Here is a 23,960-nt window from a genome sequence, read left to right as displayed (position 1 = left end):
ATCCATCATGAGCAGGCATGTGGAGCTGTGGGAAATGTCTGTCATTGTCAGTAATCTCCTCTTGTCATTCAACAAACAGTGATCGTGTGTGGATAACATGTGGATGTCCTGTGTGTGTGCACTGAGCAGGTAATGGGCAACCATGAAGAGCGATTTTCCCACTGTTAATCTCGTGTGAGACACGAATGAGTAAGTGACATGGTGGGGTAAGCAGAGTGTCCCTGGGATTATAAGGAAGATGGAATTTCTAAAGAAAGGTTATGTGTTAAAGAAAAAAGTCATTGTGACACTTGTTAGAGCTAGTAAGGAAGACTTTATTCAGGAGGGTGGGACCACTGCCATGGCGCTTTGTAATAGGGGAGAGAGATGGGACTCAACTCGGAACACAGCAAGGAAAACTGGGCATTCATAGCAGGAGCACGGTGAAGGTCAGTGGATGGAAAATTTTTAAGATGAAACATCAGGGAAAAGGAGGATGCTGGCGACCCTGACCTAACAGGATTCTTGCTGATGGTAGGCCAGGGTGATCAGACATATCTGAGGGATGGTGGAGAAGAGAAACCTGATTAGATATCAACTGTGATCAGATATTGAGGATTCAAGCTAAACAGACTTAGCAGGATTTTTGCTAAAATTGAACAATGCAGAGACAAACACACAAGTCCAAAAGGCCTACTTGGAAAAGAACTCAGGAGAGCCTGAGTAGAGCAGGGTCAAGCAGAAAATCATTGTCAATACCTATCCCAGGCCCAGGGGCAGAAAGTGAGCTACAGTGGGCTTTAGAGAGCTAAGTGAGCACTGGAAATTGAATAGCATTTACCCAAGCGAAGACTGGAGTGGGAGCAATGTGCCTGAGGGGCCTTTGAGAAGCAAAAGAAGCAAAGCTCAGCCCAGCTGCAGTGACTCAGTGGTTGAGCATTGACCTATGAACCAGGAGGTCACAGTTTGATTCTCTCTCATCATTGATGTTTCTATCTCTCTCTCCCTTCCTCTCCAAAATCAATAAAAATATTTAAAAAAAAAAAAAAGCAGCAGCAAATCAGGCCATCAAAGACAGCATGACATTTCTAGGAACTACCAGGAACTTGATCCAATTTGGGCTTAGAAGGAGTGGGAAGTGGCCAGAGATGGCACTGGGCCGGCCACCCTCAGAGTCTGGCCTTCATCCTGGAGCCATTGGGGGCCTCCATCACCAGGTTTTCCTTCCAAGGGACAGCTGTCTTGGGTGGTTAATGCCACAACTACCAATGATAAAAAAAGATGCTGGCTCTTTGAAAACATCCGATTCTAAGACCCAATCATCTTGCAGGCAGATCCAAAGGAAGCATTTGGGCCATCTTTCTATGGTTATAAATGCAGGGTCTTGGTGTCCTGATATTATGAGAACCATCATAGCTGGAGAAGATGCATTTTGGCCTGGAGGGCGTGTCAGAAATCACATAACTTTTCTAGCCTAATTTTAGCTCAGTGAATTTACCTTAGCAGCACCTGAGAATTACCTGGAAAGTTTTTAAAGAAATACGGATGCCCGGGCCACCCTCAGAGAGGCACTGGCATTTTTTTGAAGCTCCCCTGTGATCCCTGTGCAGCCAGGAGTGGAGACTACAGAAAAGTGCACAGCTTAGAAACAGTCATTCTTGATAAGAGATCGGACTCCCCTTGCCAGGTACTCTTGTTACGAAGATTCTGGGTCAACTTTGCTAACCTTCTTGGCAGATCTTCAAAAGCTGCCTGTGGCATCTGCTGAGACCTCTTCATGTCCCACCACCGTTTTACAGATAGCTGCAAAAGGACCCTGTTCTAAAGCCAAAGATGGGAGAGGGACAGCTGGAGCGGGAGGCTGACTCACCCATCTCTGGTCACCTGAGGCCATCATCTCACTCCCTGAGCCCTGCTGTCTGGGCGGCACTAAGGAGTTCTGTCAAGGATTCCTTTTCCCCTGAAGTTACCCGGAAACTCCAAGCAGGCCTCATTAGCACATTACTCACGCTCCCCCAGTCCTACACATCACCCTCCTCCTCACCCCCACCTCCAGATCTATTTTTTTTCCCTATTTGCCCTTTTTTTTTTCAGTGCAGTTGGGTTTTGTTCCCTGTGCCCTGAAAAGCACGTTTTTGGAATGGAAATGCTACTGGAAGAAAGCGGGGGGCTCAGGGCTCAGGGCTCCAGGGTCCTGGCCCATCACCGCTCACGCCCTCCCCATGAAATGCCATTTGTCAGGACCACCGAGAGACAAGCCCTCTAAATACTTCCCCAGACACTGCTCGGTTTGGTTCCTTCCTCATTGAGACAGCAAATCATTAACTCAGAGCCCCGGGTTGTTTCTTGCAGCAATTAACAGCTGCCCTGGTGTTAATTCCCAATCAATAGCCCCTCCATGCTGCTCCTACAGCTGTCGGCTTCTGGCCTCCACAGCAATTCAGAAAGTAACTTGTTGGGGTCCTGAGACTGCTCCTCCCACTGCTCCCCAGGAAAGCCCTCACCGGCCTTCCTAAGGACAGCAAGGCCCCTCCATGAAAGTCAGGGGTCAAGGGACAGCATGAGCAAGCTGGGGCTCCACCCACCTCTTTCAAGGTGAATGACAACTTGGGAGTCAGGAGGAACCAGGTCCCCCCTGGAGTAGCAGCAGCCCCTTGGGATAGTCATGAAGCTTTCATTTTTCCATGTTGGCTTTTTTTTTTCTGTTTGTCTTGAGATGGCTGTATTTTTCCTCCATCTACAAAAAAAAAAAAAAAAAAAAAAAAACCACCAAAACCAAAAAAAAATACCTCTCATACAATCAGTCTTTTTTTTTAATTCAAATAGCCATCATTTCTCATTTTTTGCCTGTGTTGCTTCCTGCAGCTCCCTGTGGACAGAATGAGACCCGAGAGGACGGCAAAATAATTCAGCTGCCCCCCTGCAAGACTGGAGCCTGGATCGTGCCAGCCATTATGGCCTGCTACCTTTTAGTGGCGAACATCCTGCTGGTCAACCTCCTCATCGCTGTCTTTAAGTACGTGGGCCCTTTATCAGAGCCCTTGGGAGAAAGTGGGGGCACTAGAAGGGTGTGATGCTTCAGAAAGCAGTGCAGTTTTTCACCTAATTCTCTCTGGTCTCTATTTCAGCAATACGTTTTTTGAGGTAAAATCAATATCCAACCAAGTGTGGAAGTTTCAGAGGTATCAGCTCATCATGACTTTCCATGAAAGGCCCGTTCTGCCCCCACCTCTGATCATCTTCAGCCACATGACCATGATATTCCAGCACCTGTGCTGCCGATGGAGGAAGCATGAGGGTGACCCAGATGAAAGGGACTACGGCCTGAGTAAGCTTTGAGTGACAGCCCCCAGCAGCCACACATTCCATAGCCCTACTGCTTCCCATTGGCAGTCCTGCAGGATTGTGGTCTCCGACAGCTTGGAAGGGAACAGAGGGGCAGGCTTGCTAGAGAAACAGTGCCAGGAAGAAGACAGTAGAGGCTGAAATCAAGCATTCTTAGCCTCACATCTTTCTTTCTTTCTTTCTTTTTTAATCCTCACCCGAGAACATGCTTATTGATTTTCGAGAGAGGGTCAGGGGAAAGAGAGAGAGAGAGAGAATGGGAAACATTGATCATTTGCCTCCCGTACATGCTTTGACTTGAGGGGGGGGGGGGGCAGGATCAAACCCGAAACCTAGGTATGTACCCTGACTGGGAATTGAACCCGTGACCTTTCAGTGCATGGGATGATGCTCCAAACAACTGAGCCACACTGGCCAGGCAGCCTCACATCTTTCTTAGTGAGATAAAACCGGCCTCCAGGAGGGCTGTTTCAGTGCCTTCCTAGGTTCTAAGATTCTTACTTTCCAGAGGTCCCACCACGAAATATATCAGCCATATGCTCCCAAGGCTGCATTATATGTCATCTGAGCCTCTTACATGAGTTGAGTTGCAGGTGACTCCGTTTGATTTTCCATTATCATTTCTGCACCTACTGATTTGTAGGCCTTGAACATTTTCCAAGCCTTAGAGACTGTGCTAATGTGACTTCATGAGGACACCAGCCCTGCTTTCCAGTATTCAAAGGGCAAAACAGAAGCCCCTCCACCATCCACCTTCTAGTCCAGTGTTTCTAAAAGGAGGTTCTATTAGCACTGAGGCAGAACAATACTTCAGTGATAGGATTGTCCCACACATTGTAGGGGATTTTGCACATCCCGCTTCCACGCATTAAAAAGCAATAGCTCCTGCAGAATGCTAAGTGTCCCTTGGGTACCACCCACAGTTAAGAACCATTGGGCATCCAGCCCCACCCAAGCAAGCTACAATGGTTTCTCGAGTATACCACCTACACCAAACCTACTGAACAAGCCTCTAGAATGAAGGCCCAGAAATTCCCTCCAGGTGATCGCTGGTGGGTCTAAAGTTTGAAACCAAAACCATTTAACCACCTGCTTCTCTAAGACTAAAACTTTTAACAACTTCTCTGACACAGCAATGCCGACTTCTTTCTAGACATTAAAATTGGAGAATTGGAAGGGACTAAGAATTCCAAAGTTCACTATTTCCATCTAAAATATAAATTAGACAAATAGAAAGCTGGTGAGGGGGTGAGGATTCAGATTCACAGTGGATCACTTTCTATGCCTGTATCGGTTATGAATTAGTTTACCTGTTATTAACAGAAAACCAGACTAACAATAGCACAAATAAATAAGGTTTTTCCCTAGATGGTTTGGCTCAGTGGATAGAGCATCGGTCTGTGGACTGAAGGGTCCCAAGTTTGATTCAGGTCATTGACCTCCGTTATAGGCTCCAGGGCTGCGTGTGGGAGGCAACCAATCAATGTATTTCTCTCACACCGATGTTTCTCTATCTATCTATCTATCTCTGTCTCTCCCTCTTCCTGCCACTTTCTCTAAAAAAAAAAAAAAAAAAAAAAAAAAAAAGAGGAAAAATAATCCTTGGTGAGGTTTAAAAATCTTATTTAAAAATAATAAAATAAAGCCCTAGCCAGTTTTGCTCAGAGGGTAGAGCGCCGGCCTGTGGACTGAAAGGTCCCGGGTTCAATTCCAGTCAAGGGCACATACCTGTGTTGCCGGTTCAATCCCCAGTGGGGGGCATGCAGGAGGCAGCCAATTGATGATTCTCTCTCATCATTGATGTTTCTATCTCTCTCTCCCTCTCCCTTCCTCTCTGAACTCAATAAATATATACTTTTTTTAAAAAAAAAAAAAGAAGGTTGAGTAAGAAAGATTAATGATAATAATAATAATAAATACAGCTTTATTTTGCTCACAAAGCAACTAGGTGGATAACCCAGAGCACAACAGTGGCTCACTGAAGTCACAGACCCAGAGTCCTATTTTTAGGCTCAGCTATTCATGAATGCACTGTCTTGTCTCGCGGTAGCAAAATAGCTGCTGCACTTGCCGTCATCGTTTATGTTCAAGGCAAAAAGAAAAGGGGAAAGTAAAAAAATGTAGAAAGACGCAGCCACATCACTACAGTTTATCAAGAAAGCAAATCTCTTCCCTTCCCTGCAGTTTCCTGGGCTAAACTGGGTCTCACCATAGCTGCTACCTTCAAGGGAGGCTGGAAATGTGTGTATTTGGCTTTCCAGCCTCAGTAGTAGGAAGTGGGAAAGGGGAAATGAGGTTGCAAAGAGGCTTTTAGTAAGGCCAGTGAACAGTGTCTGTCTGCCACATTCCTCAGCCCAGAAATTGAGCTTATTTATTTATTTATTTATTTGTTTATTTGTTTATTATTGATTTTAGAAAGGAAGGGAGGAAAATATGGAAACATCAATGATGAGAATCATTGATCGGCAGCCTCCTGCATGCCCCCTCCTGAGGATCGAGCAACCTGGGCATGTGCCCTGACCAGGAATTGAACTGTGACCTCCTGGTTCATAAGTCGATGCTCAACCACTTAGCCACACCAGCCAGGCTGGAAATGGAACTTTTGAGAAACCTCCATTCATTGTGTACCTTCCCTTTCCTTGATTTAGCTACATGTTCGGCCTTACAACTTGAATGATTGTAACCAGTCCCTGCAGTAAATCAGCTACATTCAGATGGACCTCAAAGAACAATGGTGACTCTAATGCACAGGAAGGGGACAGTGACACACTTTGCCTGATAGGGTTTGGATTTAGTCTGAGATTTAGCAGAGAATCTAGGCCCGTTCGCCTAACCTTGGTTCACATTTGGAATGTCATTAGGCCCACAGATCAGGCACCATCGCTTTTACTTCTCTGCCTCACATCTCATTTCTCTTCCACAGAACTGTTCATAACTGATGATGAGCTCAAGAAAGTGCATGATTTTGAAGAGCAGTGCATAGAGGAATATTTCAGAGAAAAGGATGATCACTTCAACTCGTCCAATGATGAGAGGATACGGGTGACTTCGGAAAGGTGTGTTCCCTGGTCACATGTTTCCTGGGAGGTCTTATACCATGGCATGCTTTATCCATTGCTTTTATTTGTGCAGCCGCACACAAAAAAATATCAGAGACCCCGTGTTTATTCTTATTGTCCAAGAAATTGTGAAGCTTAGGAGAGCACGAAATGTTATCTGAAGGGTTCACAGATCAAAATCCCAGACATACAGATCCTAGATTCTCCAGCAGGCAGTGGCGCCACCTTCCTGGACAATAGACATGGCTATGTTCAGAACAGGGCAGGAGTTCCTAGCTCAGCGAGAAAATGGAGAGTTCTGACCCAGACACAAACCAGGAGACACCCAGCCCAACCCAAGGCTCTCCAGCAGGTCTGTGTCTGATGTGCACCCTGAGCATCTTCTCCAAAGTATAGACAATCCTAGTGCCTGGCTTACATGCGTGCTCAGTACCTTCTGAATAAATACCAGCACGAGACTTGTGAATTACATAGACTAATGGTAGAGGTTTTCAGGTTTGTCAGGAATTATTTTAGTTTTTCTTCTTATATAACAAGACAAAAGCAAAGGAATAAAAGCAGTTTTTTTCTACCCAGTGGTCATATGTTTTTAGATCTCATTGACAAAATGGTTTTGTGGACTAGCAGGGCTCTAAGAAAAATCTCAGAATAAACAGGAAAGAATCATTTTCATTTAATAAGTCTAGCTTTATGCAAAGGAACTCACATTGTCTTACTTTCCTCATGTTGCTGCAGACTAATAAAAACGTCATTCTGGGCTGGCACTGGCATAACCTGGAATTTGGGAACCGGTTCTAAAGAACACCCAGAGTGGTACAGAGCACTTGGTGTAACTTTACATTTTAAACATTTATATTTTAAATATAAAGAGGTCAGAAGCAAATTATAAATAGTGGGAAAAGGGATATATAATATATTGATGATTTTAATCAATATAATTCACACTTCCCAAGGTTTGAGTCAGTCACCTCTAGTTTTCACCAAATGACATTTTGTCTGCTTACCCACTTTATACATTTTCTAGTGGTTCTGCAGAAATTATACAAATGGCATTTTTCCTGTCCCTCGCCCTTTATTTCTTCAAAGAATGCAGCCTACACAGGTAGGTGTATAATGCATATGCCATTGTATCCAGAGGTACTCAACCAACATTAATAAAGTGTAAAGCATGAATAGATCTTATACACATCTGTCATTGCAAAATAGAACATTCCATGATGATATGATGTGAAGCAATTTTCTGGCACACTCAGAAAGGAGCTGCAAATCCAAAGATCTTCCTCATTCTGAGGCCTTGAAAAAGCTATTTATTAGTGGGCACATAACCATATGGTTCCCAGAAAATTGCGCCATGTGGACACACCGCACATTGCTCAGACTTATTTCCAAAGCCTATGTCCAGGGGCCTTTGAAATGCTCTTTGAATTCAGGAAGCCATAGGCTGGGAGGAAAGAAAGGCAGGGGAGGAAGTGTTGAGACACAGAGAAGCCTTTGCCTCTCTGGGGAACTAGCCTGAGAGGTGCAGGCAGCAGGGCATGTGACACACTGGGACTAAATCACCAATTCCTTTTGGAAAGGAACTAGCGCCTCTCCACTTGACCCTCTCACCCCACGCCTGCAAACACTTCCAGGAGACTCCTCCCCCAAGACCCTGTTCCTCTCTGGGCGGATGCAGAGTCCCACCCTCCAGGAGGGTGACTAGGGTGAGCAATTCCCAGAAATCCAGGGCGGAGTGCAGGCTTATTTTTGTGTGTGTGCCCTAACATTAGCTGACCTTCTGGAGTAACGGGGGCCAGAAAGACCCAGATGACCTCACAACCAAGCCCAGGTGCCAGAGAAGTGAACCCAAACCAAGGCTTTCTTCTGCTCCTGGTGCCACTGTCTGTGTTTGGGGTTTCGTTTTTGATGGTGGTGGTGGTGGTATTGGTGTGTTTTACATTTGTAAATGTGCCAAAAATAACACCTTTAAACACTAGAATTGCACTGGACACATCAGAACTACCATGAGGTGCACAAGGGAACAGTGATAACTAAGGGAAGAGTGGCTCCATTTACCCCTCTCAAGCACCTTCTAGGACATGGTGACTTTTCTTCTTGGCAATAACAATGAAAGCAAACTGGGACAGACATTACACCTAGTGTCATCTTTTCATCTAAAAGTATCTTTCCTAAGCCAATAGGCTTTGTGTCCTTTTTTCACTTCACCTAGATCCAAAAAAGTGATAGACACATAACTATTCATAGTATAGTCAAGTTATAGCTTTTCAAGACAAAGAGAGGCAGGAATAACTTAGGATGTATGGAATTCATTAAAAAAAAAAAAATAGTATAAGCCAAAAAAAAGATGAGCTTCTCCCTCTTTTGGGTCATGATTGTTAGTGATTAGGAGCTGACTCTGGTCAAACCACCAATAGGTTTAAGGCAGGAGTTATATGTTATCTATAGTCTTTCTTTTTTTGTTACTTAGTCACTTCTACTATCTGTCCCCTGTGGCTTCCCATCTTATCTTATAAAAGAGAAACATGCAAATTGACCGTACCTCTGCTATACTCACAAGCCACACCCACAAGCCAATCAGAGTGACTATATGCAAATTAACCCAACAAAGATGGCGGCCCTCAGCCACGGACCTGGAGCAAGCAGGAGGCTTGGTTTCCCCAGTGATGGAGGAAGCCAAGCTTCCTGCCTGCCCTGGCCAGCTGTAGCCTCCACTCAACACAACAAAGTTTCAATTATAGAAGATAATTAAATCCCAGATACCTGCTTCCAGCCAGCCTCCACTGGGATCTTGGGTGGCAGGGTGCCATGGCCAGCCTGTAAACAGCCATCAGCCCCTCACCCAGTCTGGCCAGGCACCCCAGCGGGGTCCCTCACCCTGAAGGGCCTGTGGCCAGCCTACAAACAGCCATCAGCCCCTCACCCAGGCTGGCCAGGCAAACCAGCAGTGACCCCCACCCTGAAGGGGCTGTGACCAGCCTGCAAACAGCCATTAGCCACTCACCCATGCTGGCCAGGCACCCCAGCAGGACCCCCTTCCCTGAAGGGGATGTGGCCAGCCTGAAAACGGCCCTCAGCCCCTCACCCAGGCTGGCCAGGCACTCTAGCGGGACCCCCACCCTGATCCGAGACACCCTTCAGGGCAAACCAGCCGGCCCCCACCCATGCACCAGGCCTCTGTCCTATATAATAAAAGGGCAATATGAAAATTGATCCTAACAGCAGAACGACTGGGAATGACTGGTCACTATGACACATACTGACCACCAGGGGACAGACGCTCAATGCAGGAGCTGCCCCCTGGTGGTCAGTGCGCTCCCACAGGGGGAGATCTGCTCAGCCACAAGCCAGGCTGCCAGCTGCCAGTACAGTGGTGGTGGTGGGAGCCTCTTCCGCTTCCTTAGCAGGGCTAAGAATGTCCAACTGCAGCTTAGGCCTGCTCCCCGCTGGCAAGTGGACATCCTCTGAGGGCTCCCGGGCTGCCAGAGGGATGTCTGACTGCCAGCTTAGGCCCTATTCCCCAGGGAGCGGGCCTAAGCCAGCAGGTGGACATCCCCCGAGGGGTCCCAGACTGCGAGAGGGCACAGGCCGGGCTGAGGGACCACACCCTCCCTGAGTGCACAAATTTTTGTACACCGGGCCTCTAGTTGTTCCATAAATTTATATCATTCTTATCTCCATTTTATCTCCTGAGTGGTTTGACCAGCATGAGCTCCTAATCACTAACAATCATGACCCAAAACTCTTGGTTTGTTCCTCAGAGCTATTTGTATCTGTCATGCATGCACATTTATACTTAACTTTCCAAGAATTTATTTTTAAAATTAAGGGACACACTTGCTCTGGTCAGTGTGGCTCAGTTGGTTGGGCATCATCCTGTGCACCAGGATGTTGTCTGTTCGATTCCTGGTCATGGTACATGCTTGGGTTGTGGGCTTGATCCCTGGTAGGGGGCATGCAGGAGGCAACCGATTGATGTTTCTCTCTCACATCAGGGTCTCTCTCTCTCTCTCTCTCTCTCTCTCTCTCTCTCTCTCTCTCTCTCTCCCCCTACCTCCCTTCTCCTCCTCCTCTCCCACCCTCCCTTACTCCCTCCCTTTCCCTTCTTCTCTAAAAATCAATAAATTCTTCTTTTAAAAAAAATTAAGGGGCACACTTTAGTTATGGAACAAACATAAATTTGACTCTGGGAATATTTATTCTTTTATAACTCCTACATTAAACCCCTATCAGTTGCATCATGACCTAAATTATTATATAATTAGGTTGTTAAACACATCCAGAATTCTGGAAGAAAATGGATAGAACAGTCCTTTTTTTATTTTACTTTTTTTTCCAAAGCCCCTGGGAGCCTCAGAGCCATTAAGAAAGTTTTGTGAAGAATGGTTTCTTGACCCTGTTCCCTCCTCCAGTTCCTTCCGTTCCCTAAGGCCACACTTTTTCACTCTTGGGCTCCCACTGGACACCTCCTGTTTTCCCAGAGGAGCCTCTTCCTCCTTGCACCTCCTGTCTTCCTCCCATCTCCTTGGGCTTCTTCATCTCTGTGTCCCGTTTACTGCCAGGTCCCAACTCTTCTGTTGCCTCGTATTGGTGCCTTAGCTCTGTCCCTCGCCTGCTAGTTTCTCTGCTGAGTGAGATCCTGGGGCTGAAGGGAATGAGGTGTGGGGAGCAGGGTCCCCACGGTTCAGAGAGAGATTTCACAGTGCTTAGACCAATGATCATATGCAACTATACTAAAAGAGCATCTTCATCTCTTTCAGTATCAGCCCTGTACATACCGGGCTCCAAGACAGGAAAGGAGAAGGAGGAAGAAAACTATCCTGCCTTTTGTTACTCTGCCAACACTAAAAAGCTACTAGGGGGACCCAGTACCTAGAGCATCCGAAACTTAAAGTCTCATTCTACAGAAATGCACGCTCTGCCCTTCTCCTGACTTTAATGAAGAAGTATTTTACCCACTTACCCAAAGCTTATTGCATTGCAAAATATGAAATTGCAGTACTTGCAGAATCAAACTCCATCAGCCAGATGATGAAAAAGTAAATTATAAGTCTGCAAGACACACAAACTTATTATTTTAAGTAATTTGTTTCTCAGGCTATGTTTATACCACAAAACAAAGTGAACCAGGGAAAAGTTGTAGTTTTCCTTCTGAAATAGCTGTGTTAGCTGGGTGACTAGCATGGGGTTTGCCAGATGCAGAAATGCTCAATGTACAAGTCTTTTGAGTATATACCTGGCCATGGTGGCTGAGGGTGCCTGGACCCTGGGTCGTGCCGAGCTGGTTATGGGGCAGCAAGAAAGAGCAAAGGAAAAAAATGTCTCCAAGACCTTAGACTGGGTGAAGCGAAGCTAAAGGATAAAAGAACAGAGTAGTTCATCCAGTGTGGCTCAGTGGTTAGGTGTCGACCTATGAACCAGGAGGTCACAGTTTGATTTCCAGTCAGGGGCCAGGGCATATGCCAGGGTTGTGGGCTTGATCCCCAGTGTGGGGCATGCAGGAGGCAGCCAATCAGTGATTCTCTCTCGTCACTGATGTTTCTATCTCTCTCTCCCTCTTCCTTCCTCTCTGAAATCAATAAAAATCTATTTTTTAAAAAGAACAGAGACAATGGAGTGAGTTGGGGCGGGGGGAGGAGTACAAGGGAGGTGGGGGGAGGCGTATGGATTCAGAAAGAGACAGAAATGTGCCCAAGGCAAAGGAATCACACGCTCCCCTCCCGCCACCATGACCAGTAGGAGAGAAGGGTTTTGTTTTTTGTTTTTTAAACCCACAGGTCTCTCAGAGAGGGGAACCACTGCCTCTTATACCTCCTTCTGGCATTGAAATGTATATCCCTCCCTAAAAAAGGTGTTACCGTTATTAACACACCACCCCCACTAGCGCAACAGCTGGGGACCCAGCTCTGATTCCCACCGTTCTTTGCACAGCATATTCTGTACACGCAGGCAGTCAAGTGATTTGCTGTGCATATTGGCAGTGTTGGGAAAGTATCTTTTTTTTTAATATATATTTTATTGATTTTTTACAGAGAGGAAGGGAGAGGGATAGAGAGTTAGAAACATCGATGAGAGAGAAACATCGATCAGCTGCCTCCTGTACACCCCCTACTGGGGATGTGCCCGCAACCAAGGTACATGCCCTTGACTGGGATCGAACTTGGGACCTTTCAGTCCGCAGGCCAACCCTCTATCCATTGAGCCAAACCGGTTAGCAGTGGTTGGCAAACTGCCACGCGCGAGCCACATGCGGCTCTTTGGCCCCTTGAGTGCGGCCACAAAGTTTCAATCGCACTGTATGTGCACGCTGGCACATGGTATTTTATGGAAGAGCCACACTCAAGGGGCCGCAGTTTGCCGACCACTGGGTTAGGGCATTGGGAAAGTGTCTTTATCCTCTCTGGAAAAGTTGAGAATGGATTGCATTCAGATTCTCCAAAAGATTTGCCTTTGAGCATTTAAAACATTTGAGCTCAAACCATGACTTCACTTTGGTTTGTCTTTTCCAAGTTAATTTAAGCAGGTGAAAACATATGGCACAATTTTATGTTAAATATGTGGCTTCTCTCTTTGTAAATAAATGGCCAGGTCATTAACTAGACAATTGAAATCAAGTTCATAACACTGATTGGCTCAGTGAACCTGTATCGACCCCTGGGGGTATTGGGTTGGCAACACGGAAATGGGAACAGGAATATGAGATAGATTGTGCGCCTACAGATTTCCAATGGAGAGAGTCAAGACCTCGAAATAACTGTAAATAATGCCTCTGTGATCAGCTACCCAGAGAGACAGAGAGGAGGGAGTAGGCTAGCCTACTTATTGATAGGCGCTCCAGACTTTACCACAAATCACTTTATGTAATCTTGGTTAAATTACTTGATGTTTGTTCCTCTCTTATTACCGACAGGATTGGATTCGATTAAATCAACTCCAGGTGCCTCAGTAACAGGACCATATTCATTCCTTTGGAGGTACTCAGTTCTAAAAAGGTTATTGTGAATAACAGGAACAACAAAAAAGATCATTATATAAATGCAGAATGAAATTAATCCCAGCCCAGAAACACTGCAATAAGAATAGCTAGACTCTAAAATTCTTTTGCCAAAAAAATAAAATAATAAAATTCTTTTGCAAAATTCTGGGTCAAGTCATCAAAATTCTCCATTCTGGTTTTGTTAGGGACTCTGATAAGCCAAAACCCTAATAGTTATTTAGGTCACTAAGCCCTGTCCCAAGCCACAGTTCAGCCACGGGAGTGGTACGAGGGTGGGCCTCAGAGCCAATAAGAACTACTCAACTTTGGTTTGGTGTTTACTGATCAGGATTGTGCATCAAATTGCATCAAAGAGGGGAAGGGGGATTAGCCATTAAAAATCACTGGATTCAATAGTCTCTAAAGCCTCTTCCAGCTCAAAAAGATTTGGATTCCATGATTCTCGGTGACAGCATTGTGCATTCTCTCCCCCGTCTCCCCTCCTCATCTGTACCCGCTCAATTTCCCTCTGGTAGGACATGGATGTCCAAGGTCCAGGCCCGGCTTTCCCTCTCTGCCCATGCTCTCTAAGCCTCCAGCAGAGGAACCTGGCCCCGAGTGACTCTCCCTCTCTCTGCTTCCCGCAGGGTGGAGAACATGTCCATGCGACTGGAGGAAGTCAACGAGAGAGAGCACTGCATGAAGGCCTCGCTCCAGACTGTGGACATCCGGCTGGCGCAGCTCGAGGATCTCATCGGGCGCATGGCCACGGCCCTGGAGCGTCTGACAGGTCTGGAGAGAGCCGAGTCCAACAAAATCCGTTCTCGGACCTCCTCGGACTGCACGGACGCAGCCTACATCGTCCGCCAGAGCAGCTTCAACAGCCAGGAGGGGAACACCTTCAAGCTCCAAGAGAGTATAGACCCTGCAGGTGAGGAGACCATGTCCCCAACTTCTCCAACCCTAATGCCCCGTATGCGAAGCCATTCTTTCTATTCGGTCAATATGAAAGACAAAGGTGGTATAGAAAAGTTGGAAAGTCTTTTTAAAGAAAGGTCCCTGAGCCTGCACCGGGCTACTAGTTCCCACTCTCTAGCAAAGGAATCCAAAACTCCTGCAGCCCCTGCAAACACCTTGGCCATTGTTCCCGATTCCAGAAGACCGTCATCGTGTATAGACATCTATGTCTCGGCCATGGATGAGCTCCACTGTGATATCGACCCTCTGGACAATTCCATGAACATCCTTGGGCTGGGCGAGCCAAGCTTCCTGGCTCAAGTTCCTTCCACCGCTCCTTCAAGTAGTGCCTATGCAACGCTCGCACCCACCGACAGGCCTCCAAGCCGGAGCATCGATTTCGAGGACGTCACCTCCTTGGACACGAGATCTTTCTCTTCAGACTACACGCACCTCCCAGAGTGCCAGAACCCCTGGGACGCTGACCCCCCCACGTACCACGCCATCGAGCGCTCCAAAAGCAGCCGCTACCTGCCCAGCACGCCCTTCCTCCTAGAGGAGGCCCCCATCGTGAAGTCGCACAGCTTTATGTTTTCTCCCTCGAGGAGCTATTACGCCAACTTCGGGGTGCCCGTGAAAACGGCGGAATACACGAGCATTACAGACTGTATTGACACCAGGTGTGTCAACGCCCCTCAAGCAATTGCCGACAGAGCCACCTTCCCCGGAGGTCTCGGGGGCAAAGTGGAGGACTCCTCTTGCTGCCACCCTGAGCGGGAAGCAGAGCTGAGCCACCCCAGCTCTGACACTGAGGAGAATGAGGCCAAAGGCCGGAGAGCCGCCCTGGCCATCCCCTCGCAGGAGGGCGACCACGCGGACAGAACCCTGTCCAACAACATCACGGTTCCCAAGATCGAGCGCGCCAACAGCTACTCGGCAGAGGAGCCGAGCGCGCCGTACGCCCACACCAGGAAGAGCTTCTCCATCAGTGACAAACTCGACCGGCAGCGGAACACAGCCAGCCTGCGGAACCCCTTCCAGAGGAGCAAGTCCTCCAAGCCCGAGGGCCGCGGGGACAGCCTGTCCATGCGGAGACTGTCCAGAACGTCCGCTTCCCACAGCTTTGAAAGCAAGCACAACTAACCCTTCCTAAGCAGCGTTGCAGGAGGCTCACGAATGCAGCCCTAGAATTCTCCCCGAACTCCACCTGCTCCCCGTCCTCGAAACCTACCTGCGTTAGTCTTAGCTGAGCAAAACAAGCAATGCCTTAGGAGGTGTTCACTCAGAAGTGACTTCTGGGCCGAGAAAGCATTTGATCTGGCCCAGTGCCAAACACAGGGGATATGTTGTCATGCTCACCCTGGATGGGTAGGGAGGGGAAAGAGAGGGAGAAGGAGGGTTGAGATGAATGTGTCTCACTAGTCACTTCGGAAAGCCTCCAGCTCTGGGAAGGAAGGGGCTTCGCGCATTCTCCGTGCCAAGAGGCGTCTTGCAATTTCTGACCGTTATGAAGAGTTGTAGGATGCAGGGCTAAATTGCGAAATAAAATAAAATAAAGTGGCCAGCATACAAATGAGATATTCTAAACTTCAATTCTGTTTTCTTTTCACATTGGCTCCATCACTGGTGACTGATGAAGAGCATCCTTTTTATTCAGTATAAGCCGGCAGCAAGCAGTTCTACCTAACGTCCCACATCCTTCTCATGCCACCACTTCTGTAATTGATCATTGTAAAGAAAGAACAAGGTAACAGTCATAGTTCGCCTGTCTCTTATATATTCACTTCTGGTGCCACAACTGTTTATCTTTTTTGAAGAAAATAAGGGAAAAGAAATGCCTTTTCTGTATTGCGAGTGGAATGAAAGAAGAATTGATGTTAAAAAAACAAATGTCAAGTGGCCTATTAGATACAGTGGGCATTCAAGGATAGTCGAGCAAGCTCAGGATGAATGTAACTAAATAATTTTATATTTTTTAATTTATTTTGTATCTCACCTGTCATCAATGAATTCGCTCACTGAATATATAATAGTGAACTAACAAAAAATATAGTGGGCAGCACGCGCCTAACATTGCCGTGTGGGGTATTGCTGTATTCTCCCCATCCATGTCGTGTGTTATGCTGTGGTGTGACCTTCATCATGTGCATGACTCCACCATGTCTTCTGAACACCTCCAAGATGTAACTGCCAATTTTTCACACCACTCATCACATGACCATTTTATATATGACTATCTGGTGGATATTTTCATACCTAGAGTTTTGCCATTCAATCTGAGCTCAGCATAAATTTAATCAGAGTTTTTCAAGGGCTGGTATCTTTTTTATGGAAATGTTCCAAAGTACTTTTTAAGGAAGTCTCAAAACCGTAAATAACCTTAGAATTGACTGGGAGTTTGGTATCAACCCAGAGCCATCAGATGCAGACATGCCATGAATATTTTTTCTTATATACAGAGCTATAAAAAAGATACAGTAGACTAAAATAGAAAGCAGATAAACCATGTGAAGAGTTCTAGAGCATATGCTGCTTATACACACATATATGCATTTACACGGAGACATGTTATATATAGTATATAAACAAGCATATAGAGCTTTCTTAAGAGGCTTGGACTTTTCTATCACCTTGAGGTATAACCAGAATTTTTAATAGCCAAGGAATTTCATTGAAAGAATTCATTATATTTCAACAGATGTTGACATTATACTTTTTAAAATCCCTATAACCTTAACTTTTTCTTGTACCCAACTAGAGTTGTCAAAATGACTTGCTACCTGCCCTTAACCCACCCACCCACCCCTTTTTTTTTTTTTTTTGTCCAAATGCAGTCACCATCATAACATCTCAATCAGTCTGGTTTCTCCTGCACAAAGTGACTACATCAAGTACAATCTGAAGAGACCTAACTTTCAGATAGTATTATGGGTCCTAGGGTACAGGTATTCACACTTCCAGATCAGAATCTGGATTTGAAGTGGGATAAAGATATTTTGACCCTCAAATCTTTGGATTTCTATATGGATCACTGATTTTAAAAAAGAATAAGGTCATGAAGGACAATGACTTAATGTTCCTGGTCCCTAAACAAAATCTGGTTCTTTTGTTTAGTTGTAGATGTGAACTTCCAATTTTCTCATTATGTGAAATCAAGTAAATGTGAGGACAAAACCTCTAGCCTTTGACTTTTTTATTAACCTCTGAATAAACTTTTCAGGTGTAGGAATAGTGATGAGGCCACATATAAAGAACTAAGAAATTCCTTTTTCACTCCTTAGTATTTAGGTGAATCAGAAACGAGCAACCAGAGTCCTTTGTATATAATGACCCTAAAAAAACACTTTTTTTTTTTAACCCAAATTGGCTATTTCTCCCTCAACAAACATGCATTTGGTCTGAGAGTCACAAATAAGCTTCCTAGAGTCACGAATCTCTGTGAGGACCTGATGAAAGCTCTGGGCCGTCTCCCCAGAAAAAAAATGTCTAGACATGCAAGTTGCAATGTAACTTCAAAGGGTTCCTCTACTCCTGCTTCCATATTGATTGATAGTGAGGAAGAGGAACCATGTTTGTTCATAATCAATATGGTTATAATAGGCACTTTACATTTGAGACCAATTCTCTGTCATTCTCAGGAAGGCCAGAGTTAGAAGCTTTTGTTATATTCGTTCCTTAGATTAGATGTCGCTCGTTTGATGAGCTTACGTCCTGATTTAAGGATGATTCTAGGTGTGGAGCACACTCACACTCCCTGAGAGGGAGCCTGGGGGAATCCAAGCAGGAGGTGAAGGCAGTGTTCACTGACCACAGAGCAGGACCTCACGGCACCTCCAGAGTCTTATTCTGGACCAGACTTGAAAGTGGGGGAAAGTGTAAGTCTGGTGTTTCCATTGCGCTTTCTGGAGCGAACAGACAGGACCTGGGAAACAAATACTTCCCAGTTCTGACCTTTGGACTGCCTGTTTTTTTTGTTGTGCATGGAAGTAAAGTTCTTTTGGGATGTGTGTGAGATATATAAGCCAAATGTCAATGACTTCAAACACAAACTGTGTCACAGTCATGAGCCATTTCTTTCCCATGCGCATATATGTGTTATGTTTCAATCCATTTCTTTCTGTTCCTGGATCCTTTGCACACTGATGTGGCATCGATTCCGTGGCCTTGTACAGTCAGCTTGCGTGCTGCTCACTTATTCCGCCGTGTCCCTGCTGGAGGGGCCGTTAATTACCTGTCTCTGCGCGTGAACCGGCTCATGAGCAGCAGGTTACTGAGGAACGTAAACAAAGTCATAGAGAACTCAAGGAAGTGAGAGCTTTGGTTTAATCATCTGCTTCTACGGTGCCAATTTTTATATACTGCTATAGGTAACGATTTATTCTAAATTGCTTGGTCCTTTTGGGGAAAAAAAGGGATGTTTTATGAAAATGACCGTGGAAATTTCCTGACTAACCAACATACCTTATGTTTATAGTTAGAAAGGCCCTCCTTAATGGATTTGAATGAGGAACTGGAAGGCTTGGGGATAACTGTCATGGCTTGTTTGTGTATTTCTCCGAGCCAGACGGTGTATCAGCGGTCAGAATGCAGCACTTTATAGAACTGGATATTTTTTAAGTCTAGGCTTCTAGGTCTAACATACTATTTAGCACTTTGAAAGTTCCCCCTTGAATAAATATATATATATATATATATATATATATATATATATATATATATATATTTGATTATATAATCAAATGGAAAGAAATGTACTTGTAAAAAACACAAAATGTGTTTCTTCTGAATGTTTCCAGTGTATTCTAAAAGATGGTTTCTGTAGATAAGGTTCTGGTGGATCACTGGATAGTGCATTTATTCTACTTTCTGAGGCTGTGCAGTCTAATCTTCCTCAATGTTGGGCTGTTTAACTTCTCCAGTGATAATAGATATTATCCAGTCATCCATCATGCTATATCGAGAGGCTGTACCATTCAACGTGTTGGGCAATGCTGTACTATAAAATACATGTTAACATGTATGTATCCCATGTTTAACCCAGCATAGTTGTAGCATGTGGTTGTGTTAATGAACATTACAGGACAGCCTCATAATCATTTACAAATCTGTAACATTCAATAAAGAAGCACATGTTGTAAGGATTAATCATGTCCCCAATCCCATGCGACTTAGCATCCTCATGAAATGGGCACTTTTGTTCCTGATCTGCTTTATGTTTTTGACTTTCCTGTAGACCACTATACAGTACTTGTATAAGCCGATGTACAGCCTCTATCCAGCCCTGCGAGTTGTGGTAGGCACGTTGTGATTTTGTGAAAGACGAACTGGCATGTTATGCAAAAGACTATCTGACAAATGAACTTAAACTAACATTTTAAACTCCAGTTTAATTAGCTGTTTGTTTACATCTGCTGACCGGTGCGGAAGCAGTGTACAGTATTTTATAAATATGCTCATTTAGTAGCACTACTATGTTTGTTTCTAGATAAAGTGATGCTAATGTGTAGATGGTAATATACTTGTTTTAGATATTGCATTATAACTCACTCTTCTTTAACAATAGCAATGTGACTTAAATGAAGTAATCCCGCTCAAACCCAGTCTTAATTTTGTGGCAACAGAATGCATGCACGGCTTTATGTGTTTCTTTTGACTTTTTAAAGGCACCTAGCCTTTGACTCCTGCCTGCTGCGACACTGAAACCAGTTAGGAACCCACTCAGAATGTTGGGCTTCTTAATTTGGAGATTATGTTCAAGTTTTAGAAATTAAAAACAAAAAAGTTACCAAGGGGTTTTTTTTTCAATCTTTTTTTTTAAGCTCTGAACAAATAATATGAAATAATAGTAAATTATTAACCACAGGGTGTATAGCTATGAGGCCTGGAGGTGGCTAGCCAACACCTCTTGGGTTTACTGCGGTCTAGGTGTTGGAGCATCTGTGATACAGGAAAGACACATTTCTGATTCTTCAGGGCCACTGGGTACAAATTGCTAAGCCAGAGATGAGAGTGAGAAGCACATTGATGACAGTGCAGAGATGCGCAGACCAGTATGAATGAGTGGTCCAGTGATATATGACTTCCCTCTTACCTGGTGGCTTTTCTCTGGTAGCTGAGCCTGCCTGGGGGCCAGAGAGATGGGTGACTGGGCCCTGGGTGACGCTGAAGAGTTTGCCCTTTTAAAAAAAAATTACCTTTTCATTATTAGAAGCCATCCCACGTCAGGGAAAGAGAGGAGCCAACCTGCCCAGTCTTATAGGTGACTGCTCCTCAAGCAAGTGGAAAACACTGTTCTCTCAGCCTGCAACGGCCTGAGCTTTCTCTTCCTTTGACATCTGTCTCTCTCGCTCTCTCAGATTAGAGTCAACCGAAGGAGGAGTTGGTTGTGATGTAAGGAAAACAAGATTTCCCCCCTTTCTTGTTTCTTTGTAATGCACTTGAGAATGTAGCTGTGTGACTTTTATCTGATGCATCTTTTGCACTGATGGCGGCGAATGAAATCAAGACAATTTCTATATGTGGCCTAAGGATTTCAGGGACCGAGGAGTCTCCATGGCAATAAGAGTGAGGTGAACTCCCCCTCCCCACCTTACCTTCAGGCCACTGCCTGTTTGCACAGTGTTTGGAGAGGGACGCATCCTTAGGCTTTCTGAGGAGTGTCCAATCCAACTTGACCCAGACCTTGCTCTGGTGGGGGCAGGCTGCCGAGAGCTGGGGGACACAGTGGGGGTTCAGCAATCTTCTCCACCCCCTGGAGAGCAATCTTCTCCACCCCCTACTCTCGTCCTTTCTCTTAACCCAGTACAAGATGCTTTTTGGCCAGACCAACAGACCCTGGCTCCCGTGACCTCAGGACCCCATGGACTCGGGCACAGTAAGCTGAAACAGTGGCCACTTAACAAAAGCCAAACATTCAGACTTTGTCCCAGCCCTGATCTTCCCACTAACATAGCCTCCTCCCCCAATTCTACCCCCACACAACCAACTTGGCTGGTGTTTGTATCAGCTGCAACCAATTCTTTGCCTGTCTGAATCCCAAAAGGGTCCTTCACATCTCTACCCCAGCTTCCCACATGTCATCAGAGCCAGCCATCTGCACTTAGATGGTGGGCTTGCAAACTCAGAGAGGTGGGGGGGTGGGGGGGAGGGGAGCCGGATGCAGAACACAGTGTGTGGATGGGACTGGTGAGAGACAACAGGAAGAAACAGGGTCTGTAGGGCACGAGAGAGCACACGTCCCACTACAGAGACGCTCACATTCAGATGTGTAAACACCGCGCTAGCCAAACAAATGTACCTGCCAGCAGCATTCAGTCCCAAAGGCAATAGCTCGGGGCCTGTGATTTGGAGCCAACAGGGATCAGATTCTTGATTCCAACTCAGTGAGTGTATACATGAAACACACTGAGGACCGGGGCGGGAGAAAGGAGCTCACCCTTTTCGGGGCATCCCATTCTCCTGAATGATATGTGCCCCATCATTCTGGACCGGAACGCAGGAGATCTTGGTGAGGGAGAGTCAGGAGAAGAGGGCCGTGGCCTGGTGTCAGGCTCGCCTGCTTCCTGTCCCCACAGCATCTGGCCTGAGTGTCTGCTGCTGCTCCTGCTGTGCACAGCAATACTTGCCGTCACTGTCCTCATCGCCGTTTCATAACATAGCGCTTAGACTCCCGTTTGTAATGTGCTAACCATAGTTTGTAATGGGGGATACTGTTGAAATATCATTTTTAAAGGAATTCCTATAATAAGAACAATTTTGGAATTGGGTTTGTTAAATATGTATAATCTTTTCCTTCTTTATGTATGGACAAGCAGCGGTTTGCATATCTATGGACGTAAAATATCTATAAATTCTTAGAGGAATTGTTCTTTTTTAAAGGTCTATTATTGGATTCACAATGCACTTTGAGCTTGTTTGTTTAGATATGTAATTCGAAGCAGAAGTTGGCAGATACCACAGGAAAAACTTTCTGAAATTTCTGTAACACATGTTTTGCAATAAAAAAAAGAGAAACCTCAGTAGTTCAAAATATGACTTGGACTTCCTTGTGCGTTTATTTGCCGCCACTTGATCTCTGCCATCCACATGCCAAGAGCTGTTGGGGTCCACAGAAATAGCTGCTTAGGGCCCATAAATAGAGGTTGCGAACTGACGGCATATGGGTCACATCTAACTAGCAGAGAAGGGGTGTTGGTGGGCAGCACGGTGTTTTTTAAAAATTTGAATCATTTAAAAATGAATAGATTTCCCCCTTAATTCCATATTTTGACTTCTCTTGAAAAATCTGAAGATCTGGTAACACAAGACCTGTATTCCCACTTGACAATCACCACCTCAATCATGGTATCTTGGCTGCCTTTTTCTAAGAAGCATGTGCTCTGTGATACACCACAATCCCTACCACTCCCTTCTGTCTCTACAAATGGTTCCCTTCGTTCATTAACATTACCTGGAGAGCCCTATATGCATTGGAGCATGGACCATCTATACTAAAGGATATAAAAAGGCAGCTCTTGAACTTCTAAGTAGGAAAAGCTTAAGGTAGCAATTTGCCTGGATGAGAGAGACATGAGGAACTTGTCTTCACACTGAAGGTGCAGCAGGCATGTTTCCACAATCCATTTTCAAGTATTTTATTAGGCTCTTTAATGGGATTGGCCTGGAGAGAGCAGAGGGGAGGGAGAAAGGGCTCAATCCCATCCCTCATTAAGTAACTCTGGTTGCAGCTCCTGCAAAAAGAGAAGAAGCAATGGCCCTTGATCAAATAAATATTTTTATTTCAAATAATAGTGGGAAGAAAAGGTAGAACATATATACATGCAGTTCTTTATTCAAAAAATATTTGTTGAGTATCTACTATGTGCCAGTGGTGTGCCAAAGTGAGTAAAGTGGCAAACTCCCTGCCATGTGGAGTTTTATATCTAGCTGTAATGCGATGTAATTATATGCAATCTTGTCATTACCATCTAGTTGCCTAAGAAATAGAGGATGAAAAATAAGAGCTAGAGGTTCAGCTCTGTGTCTCAGGGAAGTGTCTGTGGGGGAGGCCACACTGGAATGTACCCTGAAGGACAGGGAAGGTTTAACTAATGATACAGGAGTACAATCCAGGTAAGAAGAACATTCATTTGACACGCACCCGGATGTAACAGTGCCTCCTCCTGGTTGGGGTTCTCAGGCAGTCCCAGTTTCACTGACTGCATGTCCCGCATGGACCCTGGTTTAGAGAATGAGGCTTTGCTTCCACCAGCTCCTTTCTCTTCCTCTTTCCCATTGGCTTGGTCTAGTCAATATTTTGAAAGTGGAATAGCTCATATAGTTTTCTGCAAGCAACTTGTTTATGTTAAGAAATACACTCACTTATGTAACACATACCATATTTGGCCATGTGCCCTCAGATTTCCTGGAAAATCAGGTCAACCATCATTTGCTGCCAAAATCTCAGATGTAGACAGATGTAGGGCTTCCCTGAAGGAGATAGCAATGGAGTTCTCTGAATAAATTTGTTTATGTTACCCTATTTAATTAAAAGCCAGAACATGGCTTGCCATAGAAAGGCCTGGGCTATTATACCCTCATCAGTAACATGTTCTCAGCAATTTCTTCTTTTTTACCCTTCCTGAGATTGCTAACTTAGCCTCTTCCCA

At 45.3% G+C, this 23,960-nt stretch overlaps 1 protein-coding gene across 5 annotated transcripts in view; it reads left to right on the top strand.

Moving 5' to 3' along the window:
- Positions 1 to 22,347, top strand: part of TRPM3 (transient receptor potential cation channel subfamily M member 3) — a 713,055-nt gene extending 690,708 nt beyond the window's left edge. For 4 of the 5 annotated variants that reach the window (XM_059656889.1, XM_059656887.1, XM_059656892.1 and 1 more), the window contains 4 exons: positions 2,845 to 2,995; positions 3,108 to 3,307; positions 6,248 to 6,380; positions 14,004 to 22,347. In XM_059656889.1, coding sequence (XP_059512872.1) covers positions 2,845 to 2,995; positions 3,108 to 3,307; positions 6,248 to 6,380; positions 14,004 to 15,456 — 1,937 coding nt within the window. In that variant the 3' untranslated portion in view covers positions 15,457 to 22,347. The remainder of the gene's footprint in view (positions 1 to 2,844; positions 2,996 to 3,107; positions 3,308 to 6,247; positions 6,381 to 14,003) is intronic. The other variant, XM_059656891.1, reaches the window with a different exon arrangement.
- The last annotated feature ends 1,613 nt before the right edge of the window (positions 22,348 to 23,960 follow it).

The sequence above is a fragment of the Myotis daubentonii genome, chromosome 11, assembly GCF_963259705.1.
Source record: "Myotis daubentonii chromosome 11, mMyoDau2.1, whole genome shotgun sequence".
NCBI lineage: Eukaryota > Metazoa > Chordata > Mammalia > Chiroptera > Vespertilionidae > Myotis > Myotis daubentonii.
The sequence above is the reverse complement of the archived record's forward strand: the minus strand, read 5'-3'. Positions and strand labels throughout refer to the sequence as shown.